Genomic DNA, 21855 nt, shown 5'->3' on the forward strand with positions numbered 1-21855 from the left:
GAAAAGAAGAAGACACAGTTATGCAATAAATCTAATCTCTTACATTTCAACATGGGAACAAATTTATTCTAGATAACTGAAGGGCTTCAATTTCTTTATTTTATTGCACTCCCACTTGTAAGTTCTATGTAGAATATTGATTTCCTTCTTAACTTATTCCTGTGTAATATTTGGTTGGGAAAGGCAGTTGGGAAAGGCGCAACATCTCTACTGTTTTGGTAACTGCAAGTGCTCTTTAGTTTTTATCCTTCTATGTACGAGGCGTGTTTTTTAAGTAAGGTCCATTTGAACATAAGTACACAACGAAAGGTTATTTCAAAAAAAGTAAATTTATTTTCAGAAAGTACATACTTCACTCTATTTTTTGACATAGTTGCCAAGTTTATTCAAACACATATCATACTTCTCAACCAATTTTAAAATACCCTCTTCATAAAAACTTACCGCTTGCTCCGATAACCAAGATTTCACTGCCATTTTCATGTCATCATCATCATTGTAATGGTTGCCACTAAGGCGTTGTTTGAGGTGGGGGAACAGATGGTAATCGCTCGGCGCAATATCAGGACTGTAGGGTGGGTGGTCTAAACTTCCCAGCCGAAACTGTCCAATAAATCACGGGTGGGACCTGCAATGTGAGGTCTTGCATTGTCATGGAGAAGGACAATTCCCTTTGTCAGCATGCCGTGTCTTTTGTTTTGAATCGCTCTGCGTAGCTTTCTCAGGGTTCGGCAGTATGCTTCTGCATTGATACTGGTTCCTCGCGTGAAGTCGACCAACAAAACACCATGCCTATCCCAAAACACTGACACCATGATTTTGCGCTGGGACAGAATGTGTTTGGCCTTCAGCTTTACATGCGCGTGTGTGTGTCTCCTTTCCATGCTCTGTTGCTTCGATTCGGGCGTGATATGTGAAACCCATTTTTTGTCTCCAGTTACAATCTGACTCAAGAAGCTGTCACCTTCTTCATGATAACAAGTCACGAACTTCATCGCACACTCAAATGTTTGGTTTTTGTGGTCCTCTGTTAGGAGTTTCGGGACCCAACAGGAGCACACTTCCCTAAACTTCAGGTGTTCAGAAACAATGTTGTGAAGCACTGATCTTGACACATCGGGAAATTCGTTTGAGAGACCTGTTATTGTGAAGCAACTGTTCTCATGAATACTTGCTTCAACTGAAGCCACCAAATCATCTGTAATCAAAGAAGGGCGGCCGGAGCGGTCCTCATCATGGACGTTGTCACAGCCATCTTTGAATTCTCGTACCCACATACGCACTTTGCTTTCACTCATAACAGTATCACCGTACACTTCGTAAATCTGTTGATGAATTTCTGCAGCAGAGAGGTTCCTTGCTGACAAAAACTGTATCACTGAGCGAACTTCACACGCGGCGGGAAAGTTGATAGTTTAGACATTTTGAAAGCACAGAACAGAACCATACAGGTTAGCTACAGAGCTGAAACTGACCACAGTTGTTCCTGAGGCAAGCCAGTACAAGATTCACATGCTTTTTGCAGTATGTGTGCAAACAACTAGTATCTACAACAAAACAGACCTTACTTAAAAAACACGCCTCATAGTTTCCACAATGTGGATACTCTCGATATAGGGACATAAATAGTAATAAGTCTCAGATAATTTGTAATAATTCTCATTCTTGTTAATCATGCACAGCAAAACATCATCTTGTCAAATAAGCCATCAACCGAAATGTCTGTCATGTTTCACAAACAAGTCAACAAAGTTGCTCACTGCTAATAGCTCAACAAACTAGTGAAGTTTGGCAAATTGATGTTTTACAGGGGTCTTTAAACGTATTGCATTATATGACAGTTAGTATGCAGAGGTTTCATAAAGTGAGGGAATGCCTGTTGTTGGACAACACATGCTTGAATTTAGGCAGTCTTTCAACACCAGCTGAAACAAACTTTGATATTTTCCTACAATTTCAAAAGCAAATCTAAAAAATCGACACACGAATATCGATACTTCACAGATAGACATTGGATTGGGTACAATGAAGATACAAAATATTGACATTTTTCTTTCAGTACTCATATATGGTATAAGTAAACAACATTAACTGACATGAATACATTCTTGAACAGCAATGTTGGATTTTTCATAGAGGCACATATATTGTTTGTTCTTACCAACATAGAAAGAATGAACTGTTGCATCATAAATGGACATTAAACACAAACATACAAAAATTAAGTAATAATCCTTAAAAAAATACAGTACTGCACCAGTAAGATGAAAAATACAAAATTAAATGTACACTTCCAGAGCCAGAATATTCAGACCTTCATTTAATTAATTTGACAGTCACATATAAGTACCACATTTGAGCATGAAAATCAATATAATCCACTTCATGAAACTCAACTGGAACTCAGCTTAATAGTACAGTGCCTCTGTTGTCCGTAGTGAATGGAAACTGGCTTTCAATTTTTCCGTAGTCAACAACGAGTTGTATGTGCGCACTGTTGCATGAGTGAGGTTTACTCAGAATTTTGTACATTAGGCGTTGCAAAAGCACAGTGAATAGATTGAAAAAATGGCCAATCTTCGTAACATTTATGTAGCACATAAACGAATGAAAACTGGAAAGTAAAGTGAGGGCATCGGAAAACAGACTACTAGTGCTGATGGAATATCACAAGAAAAGGATGAATCAGACTCAAATTTCTCTATTAGAAATCCTTGTAACTGTACTGATGGAAAAAATATAGAACTAGCCAGTATCTGAGTTGGCTTCAATTGTCTTGATGAAAAGGGAGACTGACTGTTCCATTAAGTATAACATTTGATTAAATCCATAGCAATCTGACAAAAATCATAATTACAAGAGTGACATAGAAGGTGCAAAGAAAACATCTCAATTTGAGTGACTGTCATTATGACCATGGTTGGTTGATTATAAAGCAGTCAAATGTGTGCAGAATGTAATTTTCACTCTGCATCGTTGTGTACACTGATATGAAACTTCCTGGCTGATTAAAACTGTGCTTCAGACTGAGACTCCAACTCAGGATCTTTGCCTGCCATAAGCAAGTGCTCTACCAACTGAGCTTCCCAAGCACAACTCACAATCCATCCTCACAGCTTCACTTCCACCAGTATCTCATCTCCTACGTTCCAAACTTCACAGAAGTTCTCCTGCGGGACTAGCACTCTGGAAGACAGGAACCCCAGGCTGTGGCTAAACCATGTCTCCACAATGTTCCTTCTTCCAGTAGCACCAGACCCACAAGTTTTGCGGGTGAACTTCTGTGAAATTTGGGAGGTAGGAGACAAGGAACTGGAGGAAGTGAAGCTGTGAGTATGGGTTGTGAATCATGTCTCACTAGCTCAGATGGTAGAGCACTTGCCCACAACAGGCAAAGGTCCTGAGTTCGAGTTTCATCTGGGCTGGGTTGTTTGGGGGAGGAGACCAGACAGTGAGGTCATCGGTCTCATCAGATTAGGGAAGGATGGGGAAGGAAGTTGGCCGTGCCCTTTGAAAGGAACCATCCCAGCATTTGCCTGAAGCGATTTAGGGAAATCACGGAAAACCTAAATCAGGATGGCTGGACACGGGATTGAACCGTCATCCTCCCAAATACGAGTCCAGTGTCTAACCACTGCGCCACCTCACTCAGTCGAGTTTCATCTGGCATTCAGTTTTAATTAGCCAGGAATTTTCAGTCAAAGGTGTGCTTTGTAATCTGTGTGTGCTTTTCCTGCCATGGATAATGCATGGCAGTCACAAAAAGTTTGGTAAATTGGCAAAAATGGTTAGAATTTCTGAATGGCACAAAGAAGCAATTGAGAAGCTGAAGCAGGAAACAGGTGGTTCTTGCCAATTTCAAGTCCACTGTGCAGAGAGCTGGCTTTTATGCACTACGTTCAGAGTGTAGACTTGGGTGATGGTAATTAATCAAACAAGTGATTACGTAATAATACATTTACTGGCAATGGTTGGTAAACTAGAAAACTTTCAGAGGTGCTCTCTGAAATATTTACACACCACAGTCTCATGACTATGGTAAATAGCTTGTCCACTAATCCTGGAGTAACCATACTCCTCAGTGACTGAGCGCACAGTATGGTCTTGTGGCTGTGGAGAGACAAAGGATGTGTATGCAGCCAATCACATAAATTACTTCTCATCTTATGGAACACTATTTAATTTGTGGACACAACGGGATGGAATTAACTACTGGCATCTATTCAAATTCATGAATGTGTCAGTAGAAAGTGCGCATTGTACTCAACCTACATTGTCTTTGGCTGACAGAACCTGCAATAGACATAAATCTCCACAAGGCACAAAGATCTAGCTTGCAATGGCTCTCACTTTGCCTCTCCCGCACCTGTGGGTGCCGCACCATTGTCAAAGGTTGACCTAGCGGTAAAATCTGTGCTGACGGATGAATACTGGTGCACCACTATCCATGTGATTCTGAGGTATGGCTGCCACACAGATCCCCCCCCCCCTACCCCCCTAGCAGATCAGAGCTTTGTAGCAGCGAGAAGCAAAAGTGATCCATCCATGGCTACCATGTGCTTGGGCCTCACACGCTTTGTGCTGATGTCAGCACGAGCATGATGGCAGCAGACTGGTCAGCAGTGATTGGACAGCGGCGCATGATGTCACACACAGTGGGCCGGGTGTGTGCTCACGGGCCCCACTAGCGACAGCAGTGACAGGCAACACTGAACGGGAGCTATCTGTGGTGATGTCTGGCTGGAAATGTTCAGCACAGATATGTTGCCTCAGAGGACACTGGCACATGAACAAAGACTGGTTAGACATGAATAAAAGACATGAAAAAAAATGTTCACACAAATGTGCTGTTCATAATGCACTGAATTCTTGACACAGACAACTTGAAAACACGGTGCTGCATTCAATGCGCCTTTGACACGGATGACAGCAGGGATGTGAAGACTACGGAGAGTCTAGGCCCATGTGAACACTGTGTCTACAGGATTCAAATGTGGGTCCTGCAACTGCTGTGGAGAAGCTGGCAGTTTTGTAGATACTGCCAGCTTCTCCGCTGCAGCTCCAGGACCCACATTGAGTCTGGAACTTGACAGAAGCATGACACGGAGACCAGTACGGGAATCGCTGCGGCCTCAGCACCTGACACATCGGAGACGTGGAGATACGACATTGCGTGCAAGACCTGTGATGGACAAGAAGCCAGTAAGATAGAAGGTGATGTCTGGAGCCTGACAGGAAGTGAGATAGCAGCTGGTGAGGCAGCAGCCCCTGGAGACAGTGTCTCAATGGCAGGCACCAGGTAGGGTGCTTGCTGGCTGTGTCGTGTGGCTTGACATCATTATGACACAGCATGGGCTTTTGAAACAGACGTGGTGGCTGGCTTGCATGACGCAGTCTGCTGGCTGCTGTTGTGGGGCTGGTCGGTGCACCTGTGCACGGTGTGGTCTAAGGGGTTGTCTAGGCGGACTGGGGATAGCCTCAGTTGCAGATGGTTGCGTGGCGATAGCTGGCAGCGTCAATGTGTCACCGGCAGCGACAAGAGGGGGCTCTGTATGACCACATATGAGGGGAGCATCAGCCACTGACAGGTCCTCAGCAGGTTGAAGAAGTGAATGGTGGCCAGGACAGTCAAGATGTAGGCTGGCTTGACTTGGTCAATGGAGACTTTAGTCAGCTTGCTGTTACTTTTGATCTGCCAAGTCTTCTCATTGCAGGTGGTCATGTGGTGCGGTCCTGAGTAGGGCGGCCTAAGTGGCAGCTGTATGACGTCTAAGCGCCACATAACATGCATGCAGTGCTGTAAATATGTACGAACATATACTCTGCAGGTACTGTGCCACTTCGGGGAATGGAGTTGGAGGCTGGCTATTTAGCTGCGGAAACTTTCTGCCAGTGATGGGGTCGTGTTGTGGTGGTACCCCCTCCATGAATTCACTGGTGATGGCAAGTGACTGATCGTAGATGAGGTGTGCTGCTGAAACACCGCTCTTGTTCTTCGCTGTTTCTTGCAAGTTGAGGAGTATGGGTGGAAGTGCCTCCAACCGAGTGATTTTGTGGCATGTCAAGGACACTTCCAGGCCGGCCGAGCAGTTCTAGGCGCTACAGTCTGGAACCACGCGACTGCTACGGTTGCAGGTTCGAATCCTGCCTCGGGCATGGATGTGTGTGATGTCCTTAGGTTAGTTAGGTTTAAGTAGTTCTAATTTCTAGTGCACTGATGACCTTAGAAGTTAAGTCCCATAGCGCTCAGAGCCATTTGAACCATTTTGACGCTTCCAGCATCTGAGGAGCCGCTCGATCATTCTGTTAACTGCTGCGTAGTAGTTGGTCATTCGATGTAGCCACTCACCCCACAGTCGCATGACATGCATAAAAAGGCATTCTGTTGAACTGGCAGCTACAGTCTGATGTTTTGTGACTAGGGCAACCAAAGCGAGCCACCTAGGTGTCGACGAGGGCAGTGGTGACAGACTTGACAATGATGTCCATTATTGGCATAGCTTCTGGCCAGCTTGTGAAATGGTCCACCAACGTCAGTGGATACTATTTGCCTTGGAACAGAGGAAAGGGGCCCACAATGTCCACATGGCTGCGTGTGAAGCAGCATGTCATGTCAGGGAGAGGGCAATGAATGCATGGGTATGTCACCCGACTTTGGCATGCTGGCACACAGAGCAGCTGTGTGCCCATTCCCAGCTGTCTTTCTGGAGTCCTGGGCGGATTAAATGCATGCCCATGATCATCACAGTGGTTCTGACTGAACTCGGCAATGTTTTGTTCCATTTCAATTGTTCAGATAACAAAAGGTCCTTTCTTTGGCCATGGGGCTGTGTAGCATCGCAGTCACGGGTTCCAGCACCAGGGCAGCGTAATGCAGATGGCACTGGTAAAAGCTGATTATACAAAGGTATCGGTGGAGGCTTTTGTGGGTTTGTTGGTGTGACATGTTCAAGATCACCTGCTCCATGTCCAGTAGAGGCTTGTATCTGGCTGGGGTGATTAGATGCCCTAGAAATTTGATTTCTGTTACCCTGAACATGAATTTCAGTGGACTTATAACAATACTGGCCTTGCTGGAGCGTTATAAGATGGTCTTCTGGTGGTTGCAGTGGAACATGAGTGACTTCAAGAATATGAGAATGGCACTGACTCGCAAAATGCCATCCAGGAGACACTGCCATGTCTGTGAAGGATTCCAAAGGCCGAACATCATAAACATGCTCTCAAAGAGTCCAAAGGCGTGTTTTGCATGTCTTTCAGCGCCACAGGGATCTGCGTATATGGCTTTATACAGTTGATCTTGCTGAATACAATGAGCCCATCAAGGTGAAGCTAAAAACCAGCAGGCGCAGCACCAGGAAACTGTCTGGAACTGCCCTTGAATTCAGTGCATGGTAGTCCCCACATGGGCACCACAAATTGTCCTATCTCAGTACTAAAAGTAAGATGGAAGATCAGACCGCTCAAGTGTTCGCACGATGCCTTGTTCAAGCATGGCCTCAAACTCAGCCTTTGCTACCACGAGTGTGTGGCACAAGGTGGAGGGCCGGGTGTGGTAATGATATGGCAGAGCATCATGTGTTCCTTCCATGTCCCAGACAGGTGAGCAAGCTCCAGGAAATCCTTGTATGGTCCAGTTCACGCCACAGGTGTAATGCTGTAGAACACTGCTTGCTGTCGATGTCCTGCTATCCTCAAAAGTGCAGCAGATGAGGACTGCAAAACTCTGAGTAGCGCGCGCGCGTGTGCACACACACACACACACACACACACACACACACACACACACACACACACTATTCCAAACTTGGAAAAATAACACATGTGCACCTTTAAGTATTGGTCCCTTAAAGTGTTGCAAACTGCAGTGCATGTATCCACAAAAACTTATGAAATGGTGGGCTGTGCTATTCTGTGGCTAAACGCCAGACTTTTAAAAGATTCACCAGTAGCCAGGAAACGTAACGTTACAACTAGCTTGCAACGTAACAGGGCATTTACCGGTGTTTTATTCGTGATCTAGGCTGATATGACCACAAAACGTATAAACATATGATTTAATTCTTACTTTCGAGAATGTGAAATAGCCTCCCTCATGACTGGGTCACACTTGCTAATTCCATCTTCTGTCATAGACAGCAGCTTCTTGAAACGGCCCATGTCCATCCTCACGAAGCTCCGAAATTCATGTAGATCTTCTAGCCTCAGTTCTTTCACAAACAGTGAATATAATCCCCTGCCTTTGTCCCTTCTTTTCAGCCAGGGTCAAACTCAACAACGTATGGTTTTTTGTTTTCGTTGTCGTTCCGCCCTAATACGAAGATTTACCGTCACTGCCATGGCGTGCAAAATGCTGTATAAATACATACACCTGTTTAACCAAGTGTAGTAAAATAAAACTCACTGCTGAGTCTGTAATTCAGAACAGTAGTAACCTACATAAAAGAATAACAGTTACTTAATAAATAATGTTGAAAAAATTTCTTATTAAATAGGAACCTTCAGCCACATAAATCATTTGAACGAATGACGTTCCAATATGTCACACGGTCCCCCTTGTGTTTCGTGCAGTAGAACGAACAACTTCATGCGAGATCAGCCAGTTCTACATGATTCAGCGTGTTATTATTGTCTAGTGCGCATGTGCGCCAGGTATATCCTGCGTGAATGGTATAATATATCTACGTGAACCAGCCTGTAGTTACAGATATGCACGCATGGGGCGCTGGAGCATAGGTGTAAGGTTTACGCGCATCGTTTAATAGGAGCTTTTATAGTAAGACGATCTTTCTGTTGGGTATAAAGATGTTCCCTAGTCCAAGACCTGTTCCTAACACTTGGCCCAACCTTCCTATCACCAAGGTAACCTGAGGTATGAGACCCGGAAAAATCCCGTTTTTATGCGGAGCGTTTTGGAACACATTGGTAGCGCATCCTGTCGCATGCATACCAATTAACTCGGTAGTGTCACAGTTTAAGATAAACAGCCAAGGAATTCTGTAGGGCAGGAAGTGCAACGTTTTGACATTTGAGGCGACGCTAGCACTCCAAGCGGCTAGCCCATAGTTGACAGAGGTAGGACATGATACAAATGGAGAATATGCTATTTTTATTATTGTTACTTCCGGGTGTCCTCTTCACTAAACGTGGTGATGAATTTTCCAATACAAATAGCAAATTTTGTTTAACACCCCATCTCCGGTTAATGTCGATTTACTCGTATAATTACAAAATGTCAGTGCAGAGTAATACATACAGTTCACAGGTAGCAGAGGCGTAATCGTACTGTCGAAATCCGTTCAAGACGAGATCATATCCGTGTGCTTGGCGCAGACCTTCTGAAGGGTTTACAGCAATGAGTATAGTGTGTGACCCCCAGTTCTTGGATCCTTGTATGGAAGAGAGAAAATTTATTCAATTTGAAAGTGACGTTAACAAAGGATAGTGAGATCCTTTTGCTTTTGACACCATAGGCTTTTATACGCAACAGATTTTTACAGAAAAATCTCTCAAGGGAAACAATTACACCAGGATGTATTTAATTTTCATAAGTCTGTGATATACAGTTTCTTTCAGAGGCTAGCAGAACTAAGGACTTATTTTCTTCAACGAGAATGCTGCGAGACTGAACACGAAAAGCTCTGCGCATGCATGCGCTGATTTCTTTGGAGCAAGCTTATTAAAGCCCTTGGAACCAGTCAGAAGTATTTCCTCTGATCCGTCGCAACTAGTTGCAACCGTCTATTAGCAGCAACCCGAACAGCTTCCATCCAATCACAAACCATGGGGACTTTGAAAATGCCTACGTCGAACGCATACGCATGCCTGCAGCTATATCTCGAACGAACCTATTAACTCCGCAACAGCTCGCACAGGTGCCAAAACTTTCATTTGACACACTACTACAGCACTCACATAACGACGAAACTGAAGTGTACACTTGTGGCCTCGTGTCTATATAATAATAATAATAATAATAATAATAATAATAATAATAATAGCAGCTTTATTCAACATCGAATAGTACACTGCACATGTACAAAGAAACAGTAATGATTAAAGTTATTTGTACAATACGAAACCAATTGCGTGCAATTGGTTTCACCCAACGAGTGGCGCAAGCCACTATCGTCGTATAAACCACAGAAGAACGCATAAACCACAGTCTAACATAACAGTCGCAACACTCACTGCTGTAAAAGTTGTTGCCGTTTGACAGATGGAGCGACACTAGCGCTCCAAGCGGCAGGTAAGGTGAACGTCAGACGACGTAAGCATAATGTTTGTTTGCATCCATTTCCTACGTAATTTCCGGATTATTCGAGTTAGTTTCTTGCCTCCAAGAGTTTGTGTAGTATCAGAAGGCATATATGTTTCTAAAAATGATCCTAAAATAAGCGCAAGTATGGACAAAAACCATGAATAGAGTGGCAAGCTACAACACATTCGTGAAGAAACACTTGTGACATTGGACAGAATTGCAGCTTACCACGTTGATATCAAAAGAATATAAACACACAGATTCACATGTAAGAAGCACAGATATGTACCTCTACATGCAAAAGCGATGGACAGCTCGTTTATCGTTCTGTAGGCCTACTGTTTTTGTCATTGTCGCCTGTTGCCACAAGTACGACCTTCATCTTTATATTATCCTAAGTGGGACAAGCAACTGACAAATAGTGGGAGAAATATACTGAAAACATTATAATGGGCTGATTACATTACATTTCACGAAAAACCAAATATTTGAATAATTTTCAAACAATCTGTCTGTAGACACTTTCCTTGTCCCATAATAGTTTCGCTCGAAGTCTAGCGATCTGCACATTCCGACACTTCACACGCTTTTGTAAGACACGAACAGCTGCACTTAATCTAACCACTTCATCGTCAAAGCAGGTCTGTGTTGACGATTCTCACGAATCTGGCACTAATACATGGAGAGTTGAACTGGCTGTTTCTGTGTCATAGGACTGTTTTACAGCTTTAGATTGACTGTCGAATCTTTGTGGCAGTTTCCTCTTCATCGTCAGTTGAGGTGGCTTATTTGGAATGTCAAACAGTGTGGGTACCGCATTCCACACGAGTTTGTTATTGTCTGCGTTCATGAACTGGTTTTGTTCGAAATGTAGCGAACAAAACCTGATATTATTATACAGGTAAACCGGGTCTTTCTTCATAAGGTCTTCTCGTCTGCTATTAACTAGCCATTTTTTTGCTCCTAAAACGAAACATTCATCATTTATACACATACATTTACAAGTGAATCCTGACGATACAGTTTAGTAACATGATGGTATATGTGGTGTCACCGCCAGACACCACACTTGCTAGGTGGTAGCCTTTAAATCGGCCGCGGTCCATTAGTATACGTCGGGCCTGCGTGTCGTCACTGTCAGTAATTGCAGACCGAGCGCCACCACACGGCAGGTCTAGAGAGACGTCCTGGCACTGGCCCCAGTTGTACAGCCGACGTTGCTAGGAAAGGTTCACTGAGAATTACGCTCTCAATTGCCAAAGACGATAGTTAGCATAGCCTTCAGCTAAGTCAATTGCTACGACCTAGCAAGGCGCCATTTATCCTTTGCTATGTATGTCATGAAGCATGTACAGTAACAAGACCATTGCTCACCAATTGTGGATTAAAGTTAAGTATTCCAGCAGCTACGTACTTTTCTTTATAGCATTCATTACGTATCCTGTTTCAGACCTCACGCCAGCCTGCGTGAGTTTAAGCGCGTGCCTTTCGGTTACCCGCCACTGTGGATTGGCTGTCTTGCCAGTCCACAACATTATATACCTCTCAGGATCCTTAGGAAACCTAAAAAGACGGCTGTGGTGTCTTCTGCCTGTTGATGCTGCAATTTATTGCGTTACAAACGCTCCCGATGGTAAAAACCATTGTATAAATCAAAATAAACAATCACTATTCGCTTTCATGATCGCACCGAACTCGCAGTTCAACCTATCGGCCGCTTGGAGCGCTGCTGGCGCTGAAGGCAACAAAATCGAGGCGAAGTGTCGCGACTGTTATGTTAGACTGTGCCCTGTGGTATAAACTAGCCTTGCACGTATACAATCATCTCATAGTATGTTCTCTTTATACTACAGGCCAATCGGTTGGCATCACCGTTGGCATCGCTGCGGTTTCGTAGCTGCAGAAAATCTCTGAGAGTTTCGCGACTCAAATGTTTTCAAACTGTGGTAATAATGTTGGTAGCAGCTGGATGCGAAACAATCGGGTGCCGAAGTCGATCTGTTTGTTCGTGTAACAAGAAGTGGGGGCGCCTTATAAACAAACTGAGAACTGTACATTTCGGATGTATTCGTTGTTTGGTAACAGTATTGGGGAGAGCGCCATGGTTTCACTTTTGATAACCATGATTACACTGTAACATCAATGTTACCGTGACTACGCAGACGCTGTGACTTGTTCACAGCCCAAAGTGTGTTGTGCGTTGACTGCAGTCCTGTGTATTTTATGCAAGTGCGATGTATTGTGTTACGGACAAAAATAGAAATATTGCATTCAGTTTTGTGTAGTGGTGTGTGGACGTTACCAATGCACGAAAAAAGAAGAAAGTCATATTTGTGGGGATTTTTTACTGTACAAAAAAGTGATGGCGCTAACAAATTTGCACAGTGCGGTATTTGCGATCGAACTTTACGTTTCACGACGTCTGTGACTAACCTGAGAAAACATTTAGAGCGAAAGCACCCTACAAGTTTATCGCTTTGCAGACAACGTACCACGGCTGCATCATCAGCTATATCTAGAGCAGTTTCTGATGATATTGATCATGGTGTCAACGGGCAAGATGATCAGCAGTCTGTATACTCTTCCACACACATTGTTCATTACCAGTCACATGAGCCTATTGAGCATTCCTCGAAAGTTGAAACTTCGAAGGTAATTGGAATATTTGGCAACCAGACTTAAATAATTTAATATCTGATGAAAAAAATCACTTAAATGCAGAGAGAGAAGCTAGACAAGCGTCTTGGCTTAAGGTATCTATAATGCATTTCCCCAGTTTCGTGTCTGTCGAAAATGAAGGTTTTGCCTCTTTGGTCAAGGCAATTTGTAACACTAAGTTATCACGGATTTTTGCTAACTGAAATTTGTTGTACAGCCCCAGAAACAGATATGCCAGATTTCATTTCTTAGCTTAACTACTGTAGTGATTTTGTTTATTATGGAGAATTTTTGCGTAACATATCAGCGACCATTCACCTGCCTCCATTTCAGAAATGAATCTGTATTTGTTCGAATGTTAATTAACTGATTTCATTCAGATTACGGTATGTACAGTGTGTGTATTTGTAAAATAAAAGACTGATGACCTCAGATGTTAAGTCCCATAGTGCTCAGAGCCATTTGAACCATTTTTGTAAAATAACATTGGTCAACTTAATATAATATGTTTAAATAGTTAGTTTTTACATTACAGTACAAAACATCAAATTGCCACTAATGATAGTAATATTGCATACATCTCCTCACTGTTAATTTTTGATCTCTAAGTTACATACATATGCCTTGCGAAAAGATCAAGATATGATCCACACAATATATTCAAAGGAATTACAGAAGCGTCTGATTCCACCTGTCTGCTTTGAACAATGATGTCATTAATTTGGCGGAAAAGGCTACTTCCAGTGTATAGAAAATGACGACAATGTCACTTTGTACACACACCAACAAACAAAAATTAAATTGACACAACATCCCACTCAAAAAATGAAATGAAACAAACGGAAAATTGGGCATTTAGGGTGGGGACAAGTTAAATATACAACAATAAAAGAACACTCCACCATCCCAAAACAATATAAAAAGTTAATATACAGCAGTCCTCTACACCAACAAAACCGTAGGAATCACACACTTCCCTTGACCTATATAGGTCAACCACAGCTACTGATACCAAAAATCAATGCTTACAACGTCAAAAAGTGGAAACGGAGATTTCCCAATGTATAAAGCCCAACCACAGCTATCAATAGCTACAACTCTGAAAAATGGAACCAAAATCTCAACTCAGATACCCCATATTCACAGCACCAACTAAAGAACAACTGACCTACCGTAAATATACAACATACAAAACATCACAATTGCTACAGCTTAAAACCAAACCAAAATTATTCCCTTATGTGCGAGTTCTTGTACTGTAGTCTGTAATTCAGTTATTTCTTTGGTAATCTGTTGCCTATGGTGATCCTGCATTTTTTGACAGGTCGTTTTGGGGAAGATTGCATTAAATGATGCATTAATTTTTGTACGTAAGGCATCATACTTCTCGGCTGTGCCTTGTACTTGCATTGTTTTGGCCCAATCACCTTTCTTCAGTGTTATTTTAATAATGTTCAGGTTCTGTGTATTGATAATCCTAATGTCTGTTCTCTTTACATCTGTTTTTGATTTCATACTTTTGTAGATACAGCACATTAACCCATGATGATCAGATACTGCTATTTGGAGAACTTTTGCTCAGTGCCTACACATTTTGTGCAACAAATATTTGTCATAATCACTTAACCACAAACACGTTGAAAAGAATGAGTGTTTAAATGTGAATTCTTTATTTGTTGGTTGATGCATGCATGTAGTGTGTTGCATTTTCAATAAATCAGAATCCAGAATGATTTAATTGGCTACTTTAAATATGTAGAAAGCATTGCTACAGCAATGTGAACTGATTACATAATTGATCGGTCTCTGGAACTTATCTGATAGAACTGGAACTTGAAACCTATTACTCCTAATTAATAGTTTACATAGAAAGTACCATTATTTGAATGTCTAATTCTTCCTGCTGGTCTTTGAATTAGAATAATTCAAAATACCACATTCTTAGCAAATTTCAGAACACATACTAGCAAGTAAGTGGCTAGACTGTAATTCTTTTGATATTAATACATGTTCTCACTGATATCTGCACTGTCCTTATCTTAATTTCGCTCCACAGAGCTTCTCAGAACTACCATGAAATAATCTCTCTGTGAATGTGATGTAAACAGTTCTCTCTCCACTTGCTACATGTATGTTACATAATTAATTTTATGTATTTTAGTTGCTATTTGTATGTTATGACACTATAATGAAATTGCCTCTCGTTTCACAGGACACCGCAAGTGAATCTGAGACTAGCACCTCTATGTTTGAAGTAACAGATGACCGTACAATGCCGTCAGTGTCTGCTTCATCTGCTGTATTATCTTCAGTTGGTACTAAGAGAAAGTGGCGAGAATTTAAGAATGACAGGCATCTTACAGGACCTCGTGAGCAGTTTTCCTCACCTTTAAAGGAAAATGATGAATTTGATCTCTTTGGGATGAGTATTGCTGCTAAAATGCGTAAAATGTCAAGGACAAATGACATACAGTGTATCATTGCGGAGAAACTTATCTCGGAGGTAATATATCATGGACAATTGAAGTCTCTTACATTTGACACTGTTATTAAAGTTTCTGAGAAAGATATTAATTAATGTGTATGTGCTGCAGTGTGAGTGAATTCACGTGTATATATGTATACACACACACCACAGAGTCATCAAGAGACTGAGAACCTAGGGGAAAAGTTTGTATTTCTGAAACTAGCCTATATTTAAAATAAATATTTCATAACGATGTATCTCATATTCTTACTTTTAAATAATCAGCATTAAGTGAGTGAATTGCATAACACCCATTGGATACAATCCAACCAAAAGGTTGAGACCAAATTCCGTAAAAATACTTGTGGTATTTTAAACTGCATTCTGTAGCTAAAATGGTTCTTTGTATGTATTAACAAGTTTTACGGGCTGTATATCTTACCTTCTCATGAAGAAGTTGTGTACTGCATATGCTTATAGGATTTTGCTCCATAAGTTAGTTCATTTCAGACGTTGTCTGTTAATTCAGCTGACTCTTTTGCTGGCATGTTTCCAGAGCAACAGAAAAAAAAAATCAAGCAGCCTTACAGGTGCTACATTTTTACTGGCTGCAAATTACACACTGTGGTATGGTTGGATTATTAAATGAAAATGGAGAAGAAAGCCTTACAACAAAGAAAGAGAACATTCGAAAATGTAGAAAGAGTGAATGTATACATTAACAAAGGACGAACTAATCTGTACATCAGCTGCTGCATATTTTCAATTGTAGCTTAATATTGACTCGGTCACATTGGTATTTTTCACATAAGATATTTACTTGCATGTGTAAATACTTAGTCCTGTTTACAGTACACTAATATTTGTTGTGCAACCTTACAATGAACACTGTTACTTACAGTGTAAGGAGTGGCTAGTGAGATACATTTTTTAAAAAAAAATTTCTTTAGCATTTTTCAAGATTCATAATCTAGCTACATGGAAGCTATAGGAGTACTTTGCACCAGAGCAGGCGTACCTAACTTTGTGAAATTGCATTTTTAGGTGCTGTTTTGCTATTTGTGTGGTTGCGAATGAAAACCTGAAACAAACCCTTCTCACTGCAATTTTGTTGGACATTTTTTCAGTGTCAGCATATTTTGTCGGACATTTTTTTCTTCTTCCACAATTTTAACTACATTGTGAAAATTTAGATTCCTTATTTTTGAAATGTGCTGTTAAATGTTTCGGTTTTTTTGCTTGTAAAAGTTTCTCATGGAAAATGTATTCAGTAATTTTTGCAGCATTTTGGCTTTTCGGAAATAATAAGACAGGCAGATATGTCCCACTGGATCTCAAATGGGCTGCATTGAGTCAGTTGAATAACTTCTAGTGTCACTAAGGCTGGGCATGCTTTTTAGCTCCCTTGATGGTCAGACATCTCTACCAGGATGTTACGTCTCACTGAATGATGTGTTTTTGGGATTCCTATACCTACGTCTGCATATTATGTATTCTGTGTATGGTTCATGGCAAGAATGATTGCTTAAATGGCTCTCTGGATGCTGTAATTACTCCAATGTTGTCAATAAAACTCTTCAGGGTATGTGACTGTATTGTCAATATGTAAAATTCTGAAATTTTGGGATTGTAAAATGTTACATTTCATGGCTGGAAATGTCACAATTAATAAAATATTCTGGGCTATTATGCCGTAGTCGAACGGATTTCACCTTAAAATCCAACATTTCGTTCCCCTCTGTGGAGAACATTATCAAGGGGGATCATAGCTTCTTTGAATGTCCAGTTCCCACCCTCACTACTGACTACAGCAAAATTCTGCTTCTGCGTTTTCCCCGCAGTGGTGTAACATCACATATTTTGAATAAGCGAGTGCAATTGGCCATTGTTGACTGCCGTTTTCCGCTGTTTCTACCAGCCCACGGTGGAAGACTGGCACACATCATCTTCAGCACCGAAATCCAGATGTGCAATTTCGTGCCCTCCTCCTTCCTGCTGAAATTCCTGGGGTGTTTTACAATCTCTATGGCCTATCTGTATAACCTTTCATGGTATCCACTTGTGGCTGCCAGTTCTCAAGTCCTATCAAAATGAGTGTGGCAGTCTCCTGGCTGCAAAACATGTTCCGCAAGAACTGATCTGTCAGTTTTCACTCTTCTGAAATTGCCCTTGTGCTTTTCTGATCATGTTTTGACTTTTCTTTTTACAGTACTCACATGCACCTCCCCACAACTACACGGAATCCTGTAAATTCCTGCTTTTTCCAGCAATAGGTGAGCATCCTTGGCCAAATTTAGTTGATCTTTGTATCTTCTGGTTGGGTTTATTGATTACCACACTGTTCCACTTTTTCAAGATTTTTCCTATATGGTCGGTAATGTCCTTAATCAAAGGCACGAAAACTTCAGATTTCATGGGTGCTTGAGCATCACTGTGATTTTTATGTGGTGGTCTTTATGCTCTTTTTCATCAGCAAACAAATAACCGTTCTTGAGCAATGCATTTGCAAGATGTTTTAATTCTGCATCAAGCACCTCAAGAGCACATGTTTGTTAGTTTTAATGTGGTATCACTATTCACTCAATGAAGAGTTGCAACAGTTGAATCGAACTTCTCCCGATGTCATAGAACTGTTTAAACATTGCCTCACAACCATGTATTTCAAATGGATTGATGAATTCTATAAACAGATGGCTGGTGTTGCTATGGTGATCCTCTTTAAGTCCAGCTATAGTGAACTTCTTTGCGAAGAAATGCAGGGAGCAGGCATTGGAATCAGCAAACAGGAAACTGAATATTTGGTTCCAATACGTGGATGAAATGTTTATTTTGTGGCAGGATGGCAGAGAGGAACTGGATCATTTTCACAAACAACTCAGTGGGATCAATCTAAAGATTCACTTTATCATGGAGGAGGAGTCAGGTGAAAGATTGAATTTTCTTGATGTGCTAATTTTCAAGAAAGTTTACCAAAAACCCAAGCACACAGACTGTTACCTACATCTGGATTCAAACCACCACCCACAGCAACAGCAAGGCATCATAAAAAAGATGGTGGATCGAGCAAGGAAAATCTACGAGTCGGAGCTGCTTGATGCATTATTAAAACACTCACCAATGCATAGCTCAAGAATGGTCATTCGTTCGCTGAGGTGAAGAGAACGTTAAGACCACTGCGTACAGATCCTAGAGATGCTCAAGTGCCAGTGAAATCAAAAATTTTCCCGCCTTTCATTAAGGATGTTATTGACCTAATAGGAAAAATCAAAAGTGAAACATTGTCGTGAGCCACAAACACACCCAGAAGGTACAAGATGACCTAAAATTGGCCAAGGATGCCTACTGCTGGAAAAAGCAGGATTTACAGGATTCCGTGTAATTGTGGGGAGATGTACGTGGGTACTACAAAAAGAATGGTTAAAACTTGACTAGAAAAGCACAAGGGCAATTGCAGAAGATGGGAGATTGATAGATCAGTTGTTGCGGAACATGCTTTGCAGCCAGGAGACCACCACATTCATTTTGATAATGGCTGTATGTGCAGACAAAAGAAAAGAAAAAAAAATCATGGATTTCCCAGGTGAAAATACACTTTTTCCATGTCAAGTGACAATATACTTTCCCACAGAACTATAAAACTTATCAATTGTTTGAATGGTTAAGGTATTGTACAGCAGTGTAGAACATCACAACACTTTAGAAAATGAATTACAGGGAAAGGGGGGGGGGGGGGGGAGAGGCAAGCGTTTTGGAAAGATCTTTGATGTGCAGTAACATGCCTGCAACATATTTTTGTATTACGAAAGTGTACATTCAAATTCCACCAAACACAGCACATTAATTTCCAAAGCACTGAAACTGAGATTGTGAAGTGATATTGGAAGCCAATGACAGCACGTGACGTGATCTCGCCAGTCGATGATAGCGGATATTCAGAGCATAGGACACTTGATGTAGTCAGCCAATAGCAGTATCACTGTTAAGTAGTCTGAACACACAAATAGAAAAACGTAATAGTTTAAATTAATATACACATTGTAGTTACAAGAACAGCTAAGCTTTCATGTATAATATTGTGTGTTACACTTTAAGATACATCGCACAAAAGTCCAGTAAAATTTTAAATGACATAAATGTCTGGCTTTCTAGGCCCGAAATCCTTCTAACTGGCTGGCCCTCAAAGTGTTAAACCTGAGAATCAGACGCTCTGTTGATATCAGAAATTCAAAGTACATAATTTATCACACATAAAATGGAATTTGCTTTGTAAGTAATGGTTTTCAAACTGCCATTTGCAGAATTTTCCCACGAACTGTTAGAATTCATTTCAGCAGTTGTCAAAGAGTGCCAGAAATCAGGCATTACTATATGTGTGTGGCTATGATGACATACGAAGCCTGTATGTTCATTTGTATATAGCATCAAGAGATCCTACACTACATCATAAACAAAACAGGATATCAGAGGATACTACAAGAGCATCAGAATTCCATAAACCATACTAAAATGCATAATTCGGCTTAAAGTGCACATTCATTTGTCCAGATTCACAAAGAAGTAGGCCCCAACCTCACATCAAACTTTTCAGTGTGGTTTTTGCGATGTAAATTTTCATGGAGTACCTGTACTGTAGTAGCTCATGTTTAGTTCTTTATTATGGCATAAAGCCATATGTGCCAGATGATGTAAATGTGTTCTTGAGCAAACAGTTGAAACTAGCCAATAATATAGAATGAAACTCTTCATTACAAATAAATTGACTTCCTCTGCAGAAAATATTAATAAAAGCCAAATGTCTTTAGCAAATTGACAAAAATAACTTCATTGTTGTGCAGGCAATTAATGCTTGACTGCCAAAAATGTGGAAATATAATCAGAAAACTGAAATTAGAACATATTTTAGACTTCTGTGATTATATGAATGTATTTTAATTCACGTGATAGGTCCTGGCCACAGAAATCAGCTTTGTTTCCATTTGATGTGAAAGCTGTAAATAAAAGCACAGGCCATGTGGAGACTACCCCCCTTGCCACTACAACTCAGACTGCACTGTGCGTGTGCGAATCTGACAGCTCGAGCGTGCCAGAAAAGTTTTTACAGATAGCATCTGGTTGGTTGTCGCTACTGCTGAAACCGCTAACAGCAACACTTCATGTAGCCACAAGCGGGAGAAGGTACTGTTCATACGCGACTCAACTTCTCATGAGATGGCAACTGCTCAACTGAACCTAATTCAACCAGTTGTGACATCACGCTCATCAGAAGTAGTTTGTTGTTTTGAAATATTGCATAGTCATCATCCTAAAGCCTTTGACACATTTTGCCATTGGCAGACACTTGTGTGTGTGCTGTGTTTTATTGTTGCAAATGACGCAGTTCCTTTGCAACTTAAGTTTTATTTTTATATTTGTCTCTCGTTTATTAACTGAAAAGAAAAGCAATGAACAATTCATATAATTCTAAAAACTTCCCAAGTTTTTTTCTGGTTTTCTCCCAGATGAAAAAAATTCTGAGTTTTTCCCAGATGTCCCAGAGCGTATACAACCTGTGGTAGGGCTCGATTGCTGTCAGCCACAAGTGGATGTCATGAAAGGTTATACAGAGAGGCTGTAGAGATTGTAAAGCACCCCAGAAATTTCAATAGGTAGGAGGAGAACAAGAAATTGAATGATGTCCGGATTCCAGTGTTGAAGAAGATGTGTACCAGTCTTTCACCATGGGGTGATGGCAAAAGCGGACAATGGCACACCAATGTGTGGAAGCACGTGGAAGTGGAATTTTGCTGTAGTTAGTAGCGAGACAGACTGTGAATTGGACATTCAAAGAAGCTACGATTCCCCTGGAAAGTGTCCTCCTTTGATGGGACTGAAACGTTGGGTTTTAAGGTGAAATCCATTTGACCACGTAGTAATAGCCTGGAACATTTTATTAAATTTGTTCACTGTTGCAAAGGGCATTCCTCAGGTTATTTTTGTTGACTGCTGGATGAGAAAAACTTTAGTTCTTATACACTAGCGGAAGAAGCTGTTTTTGTAATCTGATGGGATGAGGGTGAGGTTGAGGAGGAGAGTTGTTATGCATCCTTTATTCCTTTTCGTTGGTGGAAATAGACATGGGAAATGGGCAGCAGTTAATGTGTGGTACTGCTTTACTTGCTGCCTAATACCAGCTGAGGTGTGACAGTACTCTGTGTACCTATGTCCGCAGTTGTATCCCGTGTGCATGTGTTCATCACTTTATGAGAGCTGTTGTCCAATTGGGCTGTTGTTGCCATCAGCCAAGACACTGGAAGTCTATATCTGTCTTCTCTATTTGTGTTGGTTGGTCAACGAGCTATTCCTTTCAACACTCTAACTTTCCTCCTAAAGGTAAGTGGCTGTTTCGTCAGTATATGGGCTTCTAGAAATATTATCTATTTGCCACACTTATCCTGGTGTTCTGCCACTACTGACTTGGTGTGTTGTCTCA

At 41.2% G+C, this 21855-nt stretch overlaps 1 protein-coding gene across 1 annotated transcript; it reads left to right on the forward strand.

Annotated features, from left to right (window-relative positions):
* Window positions 1-12047: 12047 nt before the first annotated feature.
* LOC124802844 lies at window positions 12048-15643 on the forward strand. Its single transcript, XM_047263864.1, has 2 exons — window positions 12048-12913; window positions 15132-15643. The coding sequence occupies exons 1-2, from the start codon at window positions 12485-12487 to the stop codon at window positions 15495-15497; spliced, it is 795 nt and encodes a 264-aa protein (XP_047119820.1). The 5' UTR covers window positions 12048-12484; the 3' UTR covers window positions 15498-15643.
* The last annotated feature ends 6212 nt before the right edge of the window (window positions 15644-21855 follow it).

The sequence above is a fragment of the Schistocerca piceifrons genome, chromosome 6, assembly GCF_021461385.2.
Source record: "Schistocerca piceifrons isolate TAMUIC-IGC-003096 chromosome 6, iqSchPice1.1, whole genome shotgun sequence".
Lineage (NCBI taxonomy): Eukaryota > Metazoa > Arthropoda > Insecta > Orthoptera > Acrididae > Schistocerca > Schistocerca piceifrons.